The sequence below is a fragment of the Anser anser genome, assembly GCF_964211835.1.
Source record: "Anser anser genome assembly, chromosome: 1".
Taxonomy (NCBI): Eukaryota; Metazoa; Chordata; class Aves; order Anseriformes; family Anatidae; genus Anser; species Anser anser.
The window spans coordinates 25245598-25263227 of NC_139720.1; the positions used below are offsets into that span (position 1 = coordinate 25245598).

General features: G+C 37.7%; 1 protein-coding gene across 3 annotated transcripts; it reads right to left on the bottom strand.

Annotated features, from left to right (window-relative positions):
* Window positions 1-977: 977 nt before the first annotated feature.
* On the bottom strand, window positions 978-16122 carry ING3 (inhibitor of growth family member 3). 3 transcript variants are annotated; one of them, XM_083830934.1, is made up of 13 exons: window positions 15963-16073; window positions 15707-15778; window positions 12091-12196; window positions 11822-11922; window positions 10347-10412; window positions 9081-9177; window positions 6445-6516; window positions 6028-6147; window positions 4715-4872; window positions 4162-4352; window positions 2828-3020; window positions 2135-2173; window positions 978-1884 (listed from the first exon to the last, which is right to left on the bottom strand). In XM_083830934.1, exons 4-13 carry the CDS (start codon window positions 11915-11917, stop codon window positions 1768-1770), a joined length of 1149 nt encoding a protein of 382 aa, XP_083687060.1. In that variant the 5' UTR covers window positions 11918-11922; window positions 12091-12196; window positions 15707-15778; window positions 15963-16073; the 3' UTR covers window positions 978-1767. The 3 variants fall into 3 exon arrangements, with proteins under 3 accessions (XP_083687060.1, XP_083687059.1, XP_083687058.1); XM_083830933.1 differs by lacking the exon at window positions 12091-12196 and having other exon boundaries at window positions 4715-4773; window positions 15963-16122; XM_083830932.1 differs by lacking the exon at window positions 12091-12196 and having other exon boundaries at window positions 15963-16122.
* Window positions 16123-17630: the final 1508 nt, after the last annotated feature.

Consider the following 17630-nt stretch of genomic DNA (forward strand, 5'->3'; position numbering starts at 1 on the left):
AGGCTAAGTTCAGAGTAATTCTAGTTTTACTTGAACCTTAGTTACATTGCCCTTTGCTTTTTTTTTAAATCAACTTATATCTTAATCTTTTACGAAAGACAATTTTTTATCCATAATCATGTTTTCTTTCTTATTCATCTACTTTTCCCCAGTATATGAATTTAAAATGATTACTTTCTTCTTTAAAAATAAATATTGTAACAGAAGCCTGCTTTCATTTTCGTTTAGATAAAGCCTGTATTTTCTGCATGTACTCTTAATACTAATAATCCAAACTCTATTTCCTTGACATTATTTGCAGTCATGCACTGAAATACTATTTTTCTCTCTCTCCCTTCTTCCCTCTACATGTGTTTGGAAAGATTTCAAGGGAAACTACCATGAAGGTCCATGAAAACTACCCTGACAGCCCAACAAGAATCTCAGTGCTATGAAAAAAAAAATCTTTACTCCAAATGGAACATTTTTTTTTAATAGTGGAAGGAAGAAGGATGTGAAAAGGAGCAATAATTTTGTTTCTGTTCAGCGCTGCTGCATAAAAGAGACACACAAAAACAACAAAAGGAAATTTTCCGTGAAAGGAAATCTAAAACCTATACCCAAAATAAACAAGATGGAATGAAAAATCCAAAATCTTTCCATTATATTAACAGTCAAGGCTAGTAACTTTTAACAGGTTCCCATTTAAATATAAACTGATTCTGTGCTACAAGATGTACAACGCTCAACTATCAGGTCTTTAAGATCCAAACATTTATTGGCCTCCATTTAGGCTTCCTAATATGATATTCCCTGTTACCTCCAGGGATTCTACAGCTGGATTACTTCCTTCCTGCACCATGTGTTGACTTTTACATGAATATCACTGTCCAGGAAAGAATATGGCAGGAATTTCTCATGCAAACTTTGCTATATTCCTTTGAGATCATTTTAGGAACAACCTTTTTCTTTTTTGAAAAATGTACAGAAAACATTAATTCGAGGAGTTGAGGTTGTTTTATTTTAACACCTAATACAATTCAAATTTAAAGGATTACTTGCACAAAAAAATAAACACATTTGGTATAAAAATTTATCATCACTTTAACACCTTTTTTTCCTCTTATGGCCTGCACCTTCTCTGGAGCAGAAACATATAAAGACTAATGGCACAAGTTTGTTTTATCCTACAGCATTTTTTGTTTTGTTTTTACATACTCAAGTACCCTAGAGGACAACAGCCCGCTGTATACAAGAACCATTTTCTTCAGCCTGCTGAATTAAGTTTCATAAAGAACCAAAGCTATAAAGGCATTTTAAAAACCATTGTCTTATATTTTTTTTTTTTTTTAAGAAGCAATGACTTTCTGCACCATTTATATACATAGTGTTACATAACAGCTCTTGAGTACAGTACATGCAGCAGAATATATCTGTTGAATATAAAACATACATTTAAAATCTTGACTTATCAGAATTTTGAAGATTGAATAATTGTAGAATGCCCATTGCTTAGAGAAAATGGTTTGATAGTACAAATGTCTGCATATGTTGGCCACTGGAACAATCCAAGGCTCACTGGAATAGTATCTCTAGCACATCAATGTGCATAAACAATTCACTTACAATATTAAAACACAACCAGCAAAAATCAATAGTTCAAGATCTTATGACTGCTATGTTAACCCTTTTTTAAGTGGTTGCAAAGAAGAGTGGTGGAAGTTTCTCCCCCTACCCAAGTCCTCTAAAAAACCTCTAGTATTCTATTTGTTTTCCAGATGAAGACATTTATTTATGTCTACTGCCCCTTCTCTTCATTGCAGCCGTACACTGTGGACAGTACCATTTCCCTTTTGGTGCTTCTGTCAGTCCAACACATCCATAATGGAACCACTCAATGGGGCACTACAAAAACAGAGAGACAGAGAAGGTGTGGGATTTTGCTTTTTTCTTTAAACATCTATCACAAGTAAAATTCTATGAAAACAAGCAAACTAAAACCACAGATCTTTACCATTCTGTAAGTGTTTTCACTAAAACTGAAAACTAGTAAGAAGCACGCTACTGTAAAAACAATTCTAAAGAGAAGCAGTTCCTGTAAGCAAGTTACATGCACAAGGCCTCTCTTGTGAACATTCAGAACGTCATTACTTACATCTTGGTTATCACAGCCTACCATTTCACCATAGGACACCTGGTAAAAAAGAAAAAAAAATAATTAAAAGCAATCAACATTTTCAAAGGGATGGAATTCAAAGCATTTTTATGTTTGGTATTTCCCTTGCACATGTGGCAATTTCAAGCTCTATTTGAAACAATCAGATACCTTCAAAAGAATCACAGAATTCTATAAAGTCTTAAAAAAAATAAAATCAAATACTTTAAAGTATTTAAAATGCCTGTTCTTATTTTATACGCAAGTGTCTTGTGCTCTCATTCAGTCTTTCAATTTCTGGGTGCCTTTTTACAAAAATAGTATCTTCACCATTATTTATTTATTTTATAAAAGAAAAAATAGGAGAAAACAGACATTATTTTAACTTAGAATTTTAATTAAATTCACTGTGAACTTGTTCAATTCTGAATTTAAAAGTTCCTGAAGTCTTTACTAAAAAATTCAGAACTCTTCAAGTATGGCACATCCCAGGAAAACTTTTGTTTTTAGCTTCCACAGTTGAGTTTGTTATTCATATTACCAAGTAAGTAGATAAAAACATTCTGTTTACAGCATTGAAATTCTGATCATTTAAAAAAAAAATCTGTTTTTTAAATGAACAATCAGAGAAGAAAGTTCACCCACAGTGAAACAGCAACTCTGGTTTTATTTCAGGCTGGAAGACATTCTTACCTGATTACAAATGCAGTAACGTGGCTCATTTGGATCATAGGTCCAGTCAACTTGGCTATTGGAATCAGACTCTGGTATTACTGCTGTCTGCTGAGATAGTTCTTGTGCCAGTGCAGATGAAGAAGAACACGACGACAGAGAGGATGAAGAGGAGGATGATGAGGATTGCTGACTTGAGGATTTGTTGTTGTTTCTGGAAAAAAGAAAAAAACAGCATGCCATAATTTGAATTAATTTACTTCCAAGTGGAATGACCTGAAAGCAATTCTTTGCCGACTGAAGCATTGCAGTATGTAAATCCCAAAGTGGCATTCCCTAACAGATTTCACTCAAGAACTGCAAGAACTGAGATGGTCAAACTGAATCTCTTTGGCAAAGTAAACCAGTCTTACCAGCTTGCAAGTACAAGATAAATTCCATTGATTAAAATAGCCTAACAGCTTTAAGCTGTCAAATAGCTTTAATGGATGTTTTTCTTCACAGAATTTTAATCGACAGACTTGGTTTCAAGTCTCCATCAAGAAAATATTACCGATAAAACAGGAATTTGCATATAAGTAATGTCATATGTCACATCCAATAGATAACAGTTTTTTGAAGATGAGTGATCCTATGCTAATCTCTACTCCAGCATCACCAATCGCGCCTCTGGAATAGTGCCAGAATACAAATCCTACGCCTTTGCTTATAGGTCAGGTCAGACACCCAAGACATAGGTAGATGAAAAATGCTTCTAAAAATAAAATTACTAACTGAACAGTGAATGAACACAAATCTGTATTAAGAAATAAAAAAATGCAAGTCAGTTTAAAATGTTGTGCACTCTGGGACAAACTCTTTCAAGCAAAACTTGACTAGAGTCCTCAAATGCTTTAAAAATTCATCCTAATAAGAAATAAAATTAATTCCGTTTTCTGTCTTAGATGGTCAGATGTCATAATGTGTTGTGATTATTTGTGAAGTGGCATGAAGAAAATCTCCAGATTTATTTCAAAACCTAAGCGCTGCATAGTAATCCCCAACATTTACATTTAGGCCAAATCTTCTCTCCAGAATAGAGAAAAATGAGGAAAGAAACTAGACAATGTAACAGACAAAAAAGCAAATCAGAACATTTAAAACCTTGAAGTGAGTTTGCTTAAATAAAAAGAAATGTGAGAGGAGAAAAAGAAGAAAGTCCTGTACAAAAAAAAGACCAGCTGAGAGTAACTACTTTCTGTTTCTTTTTTTCTCCCATGAATACTAAATACAAATTATTTCTAATATGGCCCATGACCTTCAAGGGAAAGTTTAGCTCTCTTAAAAGCACAACCGCAGTCAACAACAAAACCTACTTGCTTTTTCTGCCACTTCGTGAATCTGTGTTTGATGAACTTAATGTTTGTGTTAACGTAGATGCCAGAGCTGATGATGAATACCCAGTTGAATCTCTGGATAATGAAAATTCTCTTCCAAGCTGAAAATCATTGTTCTTAAATGCTTCATAGCTGGCTTTTAGACTGGATGTTCTTCTTCCTTCCTTCATCTAAAAGGAATACTGACAGTGTATCAGATTGCACGGGAGAGCTCTTATGTAAGACATACCAGGATGCTAACTATTATTCACACAGATTGATTAGTTATCCTTTTAACAAAAGGATGTACGGTAAGTGGTAAAAATGGGTAAGAATACCCCAGAGGAAAAGCTACAAAATAAGCTGTCCTTTTATGAAAGTTTTAGAGGATGAAACTGTAGCATATAAACAATGATGATAATATGAGAACTGAATCACGTCAGCTGAAAGTGATTGTAGAAATTCAAATGTAAAAAAAAAAAAAAAACCAAACACGAGTCTTTCTTCTTAATCAACAGTGGACGGCAGGCTGACAAGAATGTTTTGACATTACCTGTGCTGTGGCTTGCACTGCTTGAGCTGCTGCCATGGTAATAGCACCGGCCCCCGATCCTGAAGATAATGAGCCCAGGTTATATGATGCCAATGGTTGAGAAGAGTTTGTATTGTATGCATTGTTTGAAGAAGATGATGAATTATTGTTTCGACACCCTTGATGAACAGAACACATTGATGAAATTCAAAATGAAACTAATTTCCTCTGCATTTTAAGAAGAATTATATATGACAACCAGTGAAAGATTAGGAACTCCATTTATGCACCAGAGTTGTCCAATCATTTGGAAGAAAAAGTTAAAAAAAAATATTTATAAAAAAATAACTTGACACTGCCAGTATTGGCTTAAAAAAAAAAAGTTCCCTAACCTAATGTGCAAGGAATCCTTTTAGAAAGACAGTCCTCACTGTCATATTCAGCTATTGAGTAACGTACCCGGTAGCCGTGTCTATATAAACCTAATCTCAGTTGAAATAATACTTTTTTCTCGATTGTCACAGTAGTCAGTAAGAATCAGAATCTACAACTTAACAGTTTCTAAAATAGCACAATCTTAATTCTAAAAACTAAAAAAAAAAAAAAAAAAAATCACAATTATAATGAACCATGGATTTTCATGGCCATCTACAGACTGGCACCTGTTCAAACATAGTTCCATTTTATTTGCTATCTCATGTGAAAATCCTTAAAAATGAATAAAGGGACTACAAAGGAGACTTCTTTAAAACTAGCATTAAATTCCAAAACCAAATGTAGTTTACTTACTATACCCTCTCATGATCTTTCATTTTCAGAAAAGAAACTATTAAATATCCTCATTTTGAAAATGTACAGAAAGTTGTGGTTTGTTTTTATTCACTAATCAAAAGGACTTCTCACCTGTTTTAAAAAACACCACACTCAATTTTATTTTATCATAGCTGAATGCCAGGTTGTAGCAACCCTTAAAAGATAAATGAAAATTCTTTTCCTACTTGGGAGATTAAGCCCATGTGGCTCTTTCCAAAAATAACACATAGATCTCTCTTATTTCTACCACTGGTTGAATGAAACTATACTGGTATTGTCTTCCAAACAATGTAAATAAAAAGAAACAGTGAACATGCAGCTGTCAAGTGACAGTAAAGTTGATGAGCTTCATGGAAAACACAGATGAGTAACAATGCTTGCAATTTCTCATTTTTCAAATGACTGAATATCCCGGAGGAAAAACTATGAACCTCTAATTTCAAAAAGAGAGATTCACAAATATAATTTGATTTCTCTTCTCCCTCTAAAAAAGTAATAAAATATAAAACAATTAAGATTACCTGGTGTATTTTCTTTAGAAGCATCTGAAGTAAGGGTAGATAGAAGAGCTTCAGATTTAAACTTCTTCTCAGGAACATGATCTGTTGCACTATGGTGAGAAGATGGATTGTGTTTCCTTTCTACGTAGAACAAACGAAGGGAACTTAAAAGCAAAACTTTTTAAGCTTGAAAGTAAAACTGTAACTAAGATAATAAAACAGCACTTTCAACTAACTGCCTCCAGCAAAACCTTATTTCATTCTTGCAGTTCTTCTGAATAGAAATCATCAATGCATTATAACATTTTTTCCCCCAATGTTTGGAGGAAAATAAAACAAGTTCCGAAATTTTTTATTTTATTTTTTTACTTAATACTACTTGATGACCAGAGTAAGAAACCTTAAAAAGTGAACATATTTTTAATCTCAAATACTCACTCTCTACTGGAGTGTGAGAATGGGCATGATGGTTATTCACAGGCTGCGACGGTGTATCCAGCTCCAGAGACCCTAACAGGGAGGTAAAGAGGATAGAAAAGTTTAAAGTCACCACTGACATGATTTTAACTTTCAGATGTTAAGTCTTTATAATATTAACCAAATCATTATGCAGTTACATTTATTTTAATGAGACGGATTTTTGCCAGAGTTCAAATCCTTCCCATAATAAAACCAGGAAAAATCAAGTAGAATCAGAGTACCCTGAGTTGGATGGGACCCATAAGGATCACCGAGTCCAACTCCTGGCTCCACAAAGGAACACCCAAAAATCAAACCATCTGTCTGAGAATGCTGGCCAAACACTCACAAATATAAATCTGCAAACTTACCCAGTATACCTTTGGGTCCTATATCCAAGTGTTGTGGTTTAACTGGAACCAGGACACCAAGTCATTTATGGAAACAGTAAAGCCCTAAAATGGAGCCCTAACAAATCCCAATAGTGAATGGTCACCAGCCTGATGCAACCCCATTTACTATAACCCTCTGAGCCTGACCCACCAGCCAATTTTTTGCACATTGCATTATGAATTTATCCAGCTGTATGTTAGACATTTTGTCCAGAAGGATACTATGAGAAACACTATCAAAAGTTCTGCTGAAATCCAAGAAGATTACACCTACTGGCTTCCCTTGGTCATCTAAGTGTATATTATTGTCATAAAAGGAAATTAAGTTAGTTAAGCAGGACTTTCCATTTGTGAACCCTTTTAAAACAGAGCAGTTTTAAAATGGAAATTGGTGACTGCTGCTGTGCAACTGTTGAAACAACTTAAAATCAAGGCCAATAAGGAGACCCAAGAACAACATTGCTTTCAATATGCCACTTGTTCCAATGAGTTGCACATAGGCTTGTAATGCTGCACCAGGAATACTGACAATCTGAGCTGATGTGAACTGAAAAAATATCATAGCTACATTTATGAACATAAATGTCAAAGCGCACTAACAGATAAACTGTATTAATGAGGTAATCTCCACATTGACTCAAACTACGCAAATACTAGAAATATCCTTCACGGTTTCATATCAGCACCCAAAATTCTCTAATGTTCAAAATACACACAGTGGCAATCCAAATAAGAAATAAAGAAAAAAACAAAAAACAAAGGGTGGAGTGAGGGTGGGAAAACGCAAGTCTAAGCATAACATATCTTGCAATATTAGCCGCTCACCTCAACGATTACAACATAGGAGGGACTATGACCATAAATACCTATTAGAACAATAAACAACAGCTTATGTATCAATATTCAGCAAAGACTAGCTGCAAAACTAAGCTATTTACATTTATACAGAAGACAATTTAAGAAAGTAATTCACATCCATTTCTCCAAACCTGCTGCTTCTACATTTCTTCCTTACCTCTTTCTTCTTCAGTACTTTTTAAAGTACTTGAGTGTTATTACCAAAATGTGTAAGTTATTCTAGAAGAGGTTAATAGCACAAAGAGGTATTTTGGCTGAGCTGACATTAATCACGTTATGAATTAGTCCAAAGGCTGCCCTCTGGAGGAACCTCAATAATATGTATTTACTCTGAAAGCTAAGAATGTTAAGAGGCCTCTACACTTTTCACCTTATTAAATAGTAAGTATCTTAAAGATGCAATATGCTATGTGGTACACTTATATTTTCAGTTTTCGAAATTCTACCTACCTCACCAAACAAATGCCCCAATTTAAGTTAGTATCAGATCGTAAAACTTCAGCCTGGATTCCAACTAAAATAAACTAGTAGTCCTTTTCTGCAGTCGTTAATTCATTAAAAAACACTTACTTCACAGTTTTCTTTTTGTGCCTGTTATTTTAAAATAGCAATTACATACAAACTGTCCAAAGAAACAGCTTTTACGGCAAATTTAAAGTTCAAAGAATATTTACTCCTAATTTCCTCAGGTGATTTACGTTACCTTTTACTAGCCTTGCTTATGAAGAACAGTCACTGACTTCTGTGATTATGGAGCTAAATAAACTTCGAAATTTATCACAATCACATTTGAAGTTGATGTCTAAATGCTGACAGGTATAGACAGGCTGGATTCTTCCACACCAAGTTGGCCACAGACCTGTCACACTACATCACATTTACATTCTGAATGCTAGCTTTGCAATACTGCACTATTTGTTAAGCAAGACGGTTTCTTCTCCAAAATACTTGACATTCCATGCCTCTAACTGGAACATCACTTTCCTCAATGTGGTGGCAATCACTTCATTTAAGAAGTGGCAGGCTTTCATTTGGGTGAGCAGGTGGCAAGCTTAGGTTGCAATACTTATCTAAATAACTATAGCATTACAAACAGGTTTAAAGAAATCTTTACGTTACTGTAGCAATTCACAAGTGCAATAGCTATGTGAAAAAAAGTTATTCTAATTTCACAGTCGTATTTTGACGTTACTGGTAAATATCAAGGTTGGAACTAAAACTTGAGAATCACTGACTGATGAAAGGTATGCAGGTCAAAGTATAACTTCAAAACAAGTGAAAATATTGCAGGCTACTAACAACTTTTTTGGTATTTTAATTTTGTAAAGTGATAGAAAATCCACCAAGAAAATTATGTATACTTACGTCTCTCTAGTATTTCTGTAATACCAGCATTGTCTGCTTCAAGCTCCATTTTAAATTTAGCTAGTTCCTGGTCCAGTTTTCTTAAGTGACGGTCTACCTGTTTTTGAGACAAAGCAACAGTAAATAGAATCCAGTTCTGGAACACAAATAGCTACACTTTTAATCTTATGTCTGCTAAGTATTTCCCTTCCAGGGATCTTCTGCCATATAGCACTAAGCATGTATAAAAGAACACACAGAAGCTTAACTTCTTGGTCACCTACATTCCTCTAACTCAGCAGAGATACTAGCTGTACTAGAATTAACACCAAAAATGGGCTGTTGCTTCTAAATTGCCCACTGAATTACAGAATACAGCAAGACTGCATATTGGCTTCGCAGCTTAGAAGCCCTCCTGTTACTGTATGCAACGTTCCAATGCTAAGCATTTCCTTCAAGAAAAAAGGTTAAGAGCATTTGGGGGTGTTGTGAGTACGGGTATAGAATGTGGAAGAGAAAGAACAGTGTTATGACGCCCTTTAGAAGAGTTTGTGCTATGGGGAAATTACAGGATTCCTGAATGGCAATACTTGTATGTATGCCACTGTGCATGTCAGTTAGCCTAAGTATTGAGTAGAAGGGTCTCTAAACTGAAAATGTAAAGACTTATGTGCTTTTGAGTAAAGTATGACATGTTCTTGAGTTCCAAAACTTAACATCAACAAAATCTAAAGCAACACCATGTTTGAAATGTTTTCTTCAGCTGAAGTCATACAGCAGAATACTACACCTATATTTAAACTACTGCAAATTGAACAAGTTTTTGCAGTTACCAGCTAACCAAAAGAGGGTAAGTTACAACACTCGTTAGTAGCCTGAAGCAGAACCAAAGCAGACAAGAAATATTTGCTTTATGTCTACTGTATTTTAAATAAGTAACTTGTAGGTTTTGTTCTCTGAGAAAGTGTAAAATAAATATTCTTAAAACTCAAATTGCACATGCTACAAGGAAGAGTAACTTGCCTGCGGTGCTCTTCAAAAAACAAAGAAATCCCCCAAAAAGCATATGTTAATTTTAGAAATCTAAAGTTTTTATTTCTGTACATTTTGCATACAAGCAACAAAATTCTTAGAAGTCAATAAAATATTAAATGTTTTTCACCAGCAAAAGGTTTGTGCACGAAAGTGACATAACACAGGTACCACAGCTTTAATACTTATTGAAACGTTGAGAAGTCCTTAAGGCATAAATTCAGGTAATTCAGTACACAACTTCTGTCTACTTACCAGATCATATATTTGATTAGCCAGTTGTACTTTTTCATCTGCATCTTCCAAAGCCTTATAATAATCCTGTTATAAAGAGAATGTTTTTAAATCATGAATGTAACCAAATTACTTCAGTTATTTTAAGCTATTGTAACCCAGCACAAAATGTATGATAAAAGTAGAAATTCAAGTAAGTTTTCAGAAAGACTGTGAAACTCTATTGTAAACAACAATGGGCTAAATGTTAGATAAGAACTTTATCAGACACCGATTTTTTATTTATGCCTTAGAAAAAGTGAAACTACAAGATGTGGACACTTCTCCTAGTAGTGACATTTACATTTCACAAGCTGGTTCACTGCAAGAAAAGAACCAGTCTTGGATTTATATTACACAGCATTATGGACTCAATGTGAAATGATAATTTTTACTTCATATGGATCTTTAAGATCATTGCAGATACTACTGCCCTTCCAAATGATGCTACACAATACTGTGATGGGATGCCTTTTCAACACTGTAGTTAAATATGGTGAGAAATATGTAAATATAAACCATATACATTATTTTAAAATAATTTAACTTATAGATTAATTAAAAAATAATTTGACTAAAGATGCAATTTTAAAATGTGCTCTAAACACTGAAAATCCATACATAAGACTTCTGCAATTTTGTGTAAGCATATTTTAGCTCTAGTTTTAAACAGGCTTAAGTGCCTTTTTATTCTGATTTCCACTGAAAAGTGCCTTGCTTAGGTGAAAACTAACTGAAATCTCGATCCCACTAAAATCAAAAAAATGTATTTTTTTATTGCAGTGAAGTTAACGTTTTGATTTTCACTTCTTTTTTTTCTAAATAAGGACATCTGTTTGTATTAATTAAGGAAGCAACCCTTGGCTGACTAAGGGGCTGAAGTAACGTGTAGGAGACTAGAAAGGATTTTTTTCCTGACAAAGTGATGAACTACCTTGCTAACTACCACCAATGCCTAAGTGCTGAAGGATAAAACAAAACGAAAAACACATTCATCTTCTCACTCTTCTCTCCCTAATGCTACATATACCATATGTACATTATATACAAGGACATGGGCAGAGTCACAGACAATGCTGAAGCTAAGCTTGAAAAATATCCTTTAAAAAACAAAAAGGCCAATTAACTTACACAGCTTCAAGTCACACAAGCAGGAACAAAATGTCCCAAGTTGAAAATTTAGTACCTAGTTGCTTCACTTTGAGGTCCTAATATTTTTTTTTTTTATTTTTTTTAAAAATAGTAGCAAATACATGGTAAAACTTGAGAGAAATGCTTGATCAAAGAAACCTTTCAGTCATTTTTCTCCTCTTAGGTAGTTCTATCCATCTCCTGTTCAAGCCCAGGGGAAGTCACAGCTCCAAACACTTAAGTCTCCATCAATTATAAACTATTTTTTCCTAAGGTTATCTTCTTTCTCAAAAGAAAAATGTGACCCACTCCTGTGATATCCTTACTTTTTTGATTGATGTCATTTGTTCTTCTCTCCATTCAGGTTTGTTTTTCTTTGCGTTCATAAAAAATTCATTTACCCTCTGCTCAAGCTGATCCATTGCATCTGTAGCACAGGAAAAGATTAAGATAATATTTATCTTCTAACATATGGAAACATTATAAAGTAAAGTGGCATACTGCTCTTAAACAAAGTTGACAGGACTGAGGTGTAAACTACTATAGTGAAAAAGAACAAAACAAGTGACAGCGGACAGAGGAGGGAAATATTTACCTTAATTTCCAAGAAGCAGAATTGCATTCTGGTAGGATTCTCATCAAGGTTCTTGTGCTCTCCACATGGGACAGGCAGGACTCCAAGTTCTAAAGGTTTTTTGTCCCTAAGAGCAGTGGTAGTGACTTAAAGCATGACCCAAACTCCTCACCCAGGGCTCTAGACTGCTGACTTTGGAACATTCTAGCCAGTTACAAACTGGGCAGGAAACAAAATGTTCTCCTAAGAGAAACAGTCAAATACAAAACCAAATAATTGAAAAAAAATTAGTGCCTCAAAAGGGTAGAGCAACCGAAGAGTCAAGTCACCACCTTTACCTCAAGGCCCTCTCCAGTAGTATGTGAGGAAGGGTAAGAGCAAACTGAAAATGCTCACAAGGGTATTCCCACCCCTAGCCCCCACATGGTAGAACTGAGGGGTAAATGCACTGATGAGATACCATGGACAGGATTCTCACTTACATGTTCCCCTTATGATATTTCTCAGCTACAAGTAAAACAAACTTTCTAACATTTGCTATTACAAGAAAGGAAAACGACAACTACAGGTTATTTGTTTGGTCATTTATTGAGACGAGAACAGGGATTTCTTTTCCTTTTACCCTTCTTCAAAAAAAAAGCACCAAGTTTAATATTTCAGCAGCTGGACGTGCATGCTGTATGTGCATGCAACAGCTTGCGTATCTCCAAAAACAAGCAGCTGCCCCAGTCAAACTAGCTTTGATAGCCTGGCTAAGCTCAAGATAAAGGGAAGTACTGCCATTTTATTTATTTATTTTTAAGCAGGACTCTCAGTGATACAATCCAGATAATAGTTTCACATTAAACGTGACAATGCACCACCTACCTATGGACTTCTGGCTCTGGGTGTAAAAAAACATCTTAGAAACCAACATTAAAACTGCCCTATATGAATGGGAGTGGAGGGAGGAGGTGGAATAACTAAGTAACTAGTTCAAGAAACTCATGAATCTGCAAATATGATTAGTTAGTTCTTCAAAGCCGACACAGCCTGAAGGTTTTCTCAGTTTTGTAAAACCCACCAACTAGAACTAGTTGGTCATGTAAATAACAACAACAAAAATCACACGTACTAAATAATCCACAATTTATTGATTTCACCTATGCTGAGAATCTCCAGCATCAGAACCAACAGTAAACTAGTAACTTTAGACTGGAGAGAGAACAATTAATCCTAAACCAAAACAGTTGTGACAGACTTACAATATTATTTAGACCCAGACAAAGTAGTCAACAAATTTAGGTGTAAAACAGATTAGAAGTGGGAGAATCTTTACAGTGAACATTTTCCACTTTCACTGTGCTATTCTGAGAGAAGATTACGAAGACTGAGCAGCAAGCAAGCAGCACACATTTTACGTGGAAGCTTCCAAAAGCTTTGTTCTTTAACCAAATGACTATAATTTTGTTCACATAGCTGAAGGACAATGTTCTATCTCCTGTTCCTAGAACGAAAACAGCCAGGTGATGATTATTATAATGGCTCCATAGACATGAGAATGAGAAATCTTCCCTCTTCTTATTGAGGAGGAATATCGGCCTGTGTGAAATTGCCTAAGTGAAAACTTCCACAGAAACGTGGCAAAGGGGAATGCAGATCATCTCTATCACATTATATGAAAGGTTCTCTACAGTACACTTAAGTCCTGTCGGCTTTTTTCCCCTCTCCTTAATCTAACTGTGATACTACATTCTGACATACTAATTTCTTAGAACAGATTTCCCAAGAGAATTGCCAGAAATTTTATTAGAACTGAGAACTTTTTATAGAGCTTGGTATTTTACCATAGAGGGCTGGTAATCCATGACTTGTACTTAAGCAGAGAAAGACATTTTATACTCCACATGGAAATCTCTCAGTTGGAGCTCAAGAATCAAGCTGCAACTCAGACTCTCTTCACTTTTCCCACAGGAGCCTTATCAGGACATACAGTAGGCACCAGTCTACTTATATTTCTTGCGATGACAAAAAGCAGCACCTGCCCCTTCAGAAGTCTGTGTGGTCCAAACAGGACAGAATACTAAGTCAGCAATAACTCTAATACACAGCCCAGTTATCTCCCAAGTAAGACTTCTGCAGCTTTCTGGGACATCATCACTTATCAAAGCACTGTTCTCAAGTGCTTCAGAGACTGAATCTTCACAGCAAGAAGTCACTGTTACACAGCATCACGATAGTCTATGAGTTCACATGTTATATCCAAACTGCCTGCTGAAGAGATGCGAGAAGTTTCATTATGGCTTTGGATGCCTTGTCACTCACTGTGCAAGAATTAATGAAGTACCAAGGTCCAAGAAAACTTTCTCTAGGCCTAAGGCTGGTCTTTGCATACTATATTCAGTGTTACATGCCACTTCCAGTATGCATGAAGAGTGATTTTTGCCACTTCCAGTTAAAGCAAAGGAAACGACACTGGTGCAACCTTGATGGTGCTGGTTGGCTCAGTGCTCAAACACACTTCAAGAAACTAGTCGTTTCTTTGCCTCTCTACTGAACAGAAGCCAGATTGTTTCATCTTATGTGGAACTATCTAAGTTGCTAGTTCCACTCCCTCAACAGTTACTTCAAAAGTCTTCTCTCTCATACAGGGCAACTGATCTGTTTCCATAACTAAGTACAGAAGCCAAGCCAACGCTTACGCCATGGTATACAGAAAATCCTATATACAGTTCAAGATGTCAATAACATATCACACAGAGAAGCTAGGTCCACTCAAATACCCAAGAGACCTCACTGCAAACTAGTATAGGTTAAGCTATTGATTTCAACAACTGTGCTCCTACATGGTAAGATATTGAAAGCATGGTGCTGCATTTTGTATCAATGTACAGCATTCACTTGTTACTTCAGCCCTTGCTCTTCCTTTCATTCTCCTTTATGACAGTGTTCAGTGCTGACAATTCCTGCCAATTGTTGTACAAGTTTCATTAACAAAGACCTTAGCATCTCAGTTGTAAATGAACACGTTAATTCTGCATTAAAACAACCGCAACACCTCACTGAGTGTTACGGGACATGAGTCCCTGATGAGACTGTTAGTGAAGATCAAAAGGCAACACGTCCTGAAATCTGTGTAAGGCGGTGTGTTGTATTGGGATCTGAGCAGATATGCACATAAGGATTTACAAAGAAATCATAAACTGACTGTATGTTAGGTGAAGTGTCAGCTACGGCACGAGAGCCTAAGCAAAAAGCTCCTTCGCATACGATACAGTGAGGGGAGCTGGCTGGAAGGTTTCAGAAACAGCGCACCGCTACCTGCTGAAAGAGTGGGGCACAGCTCCTGTTCCAAACCACCGCCACTGCTCTTAGGGACCGAAAACCTACAGAGCTCGGGACGCGCCGCCCGCAACGCCCGAGGGAGCAGCACAAGCCCGGCAGCGGGGCTCCCCGGCTCAGCCCCGCTGGGTCCTAGCGCCGGGCCGGGCCTGTGAGAGAGCCCGTACCGAGTCCCGGCGGCTCGCGGCCCTCCGCAGCGCCGCCTCCCGCGGCCAGCAGCAGCCGGAGCCGGCGGCGGGGCCGGGCCATGGCCGAGGGGAGCGGCGGGGGCCGGCTCGGTGCGGAGGAGGCGGGGAGGGGGGCGGGACTCACGTACTCTGCACCTGCAGGTCCATCTCGCGCATCTCGGTGAACCTGTCGCGGAGATCCATGGGAAGCTGCTCGATCACTGCGGGCACACGGGGGGGGGGGAGGAGGAGGAGGAGGGGGGAGGCCGGTCAGTCAGGCAGGCTCCCGCCGCCGTGGGGGAGGGGGGCGCCGCCGCTTCGCCGTTCGCGGCTTCGCCCCCCCTCTCTTCTTCCCTCCCGCTCCCGGCCGCTCGCCCCCGGCGCCCCCGCCCCGCAGACACTCACTCTCCAGGTAGTCCTCCAGATACAGCATGGCGGCGGCCGGGCCAGCGCCAAGGGGCTTCTCGCTCGCGGGGGCTCGTCCCTTCCAAGATGGCGCCGCCGCCAACAACACCCGCCGCCCGACTCAGCGAAAACAACATTGGCGGCCGACGGCGCTCGCCGCGGCCGCGCCGCGATTGGCTGCCCGCGGCCGTGACGCGCTCCCCCCTCCCCGCGGCATCACGGGAAATGTAGTCTTACCCCCCCCCGCCATGCCTGCTCTCCCCTGAGGCGGAGGGGTAACGGCCCGGTTACCGTGCCGGGCGGTTCTCCACAAAGTCCCCTTTCAGCCCTCACTTTTTAGGGCAAAATTTAAAAGAGTCTCCGCAGGCCGCTCCGAAGTTCCTCAGGAAGCCAACTCCGAGCGGAGCATCACAAGCGCAGCTAAAGAGAGAAACCTTGGAACTTCTTAAGCAGATTTTATGATTTTCGGTGCTTATTCGTTATTTGAAAGGCACGTAGCTGGCAGCGTCGCATAAAAAAAAACACAAGAAATGACAGAGGAGGGGAACAGATCTCTAATTTAGGTTGTCTCTTGAGGGACCCAATGCGAAAAAAGCTGCCCTGCTTCGCATCTCACAGTAACACGGGCACTAACAAGTCTAAGTGTGCCAGAACAGAAACTTCTCCGGGCTTCAGAATTGCTGTTTACAGTAGAAAACAACAAGCATATAATAAAGATTGCAATCCGATCACAATACCTGCTGTAGTTTACTTTAGAATGTTTGGGGCTGAAGTTTGTCTTGCAGTTTCAATCCCTCAAATACTTGATTTTGTTTCTGCTTTATCGTTATTTTACTGGTCTAGTTATGGACTAATGCATAGAAGAAAATGATTGCTTTTATCCAGGGGTGCTTACAGTATAACTTGGTGGTTTTTGACTGGGGGAAAGGAATTTTTAGAGACTGTGTGATGTCAGGTATGGGTGCAGAGAATATAAGAGTTGGCGCAGCAGAACAGACTAGTGTTTAATATGCTCTTTGTCTCATTTTTGTGTTGCCATCTGTGCCATGGACATTTAGGCAAGGAAAGAAAGTATATGCTTAGGCCAGGTCTGAGTAAAAACTTGTAAGAGATGTTTTTTGAGTGTCACGACTAAAGGAAAACTGCATTCTACTCTCAAGTTGTAAATTCATATATTGTGAGAGATTAGCTAAGAGTGATTGAATTTTGGGAACTGAAGCATAAATTTTGTCTATAGCCTTTATAAAGACTAATGTTAGTTATCTCAAACACATGGTATGTAGCTGAGCATTTTTTATTTAATTTATACATCGTTATAGATCGGGAAAAAAAAATGACAATAACTATTAACTTTGCAAAAAAAAATAAGTGCAGTGCGTAAGTGGTCACCTTTCATCATTAGCCATTTAGTCTGTACTGCTAGAACAGTTTTGTATATACCAATTAACAATTTTTTGAGGTAATTAAGCTAACTTACTATCCATCAGAAGCCTTAGTTGAAAGAATCTGTATATTATTGCTCATACAGATCAGTCTTTAATGTATAACTTTTGACACACTGGTGTAGCAATAACAATAATTTTGAAATTTTGTGTGAGAAATTGCTTGGCCCCATTTTGTTCTGTAGGGGATAAAGGTTCTGATCCTTCCTGGGAAGATAAATACCTG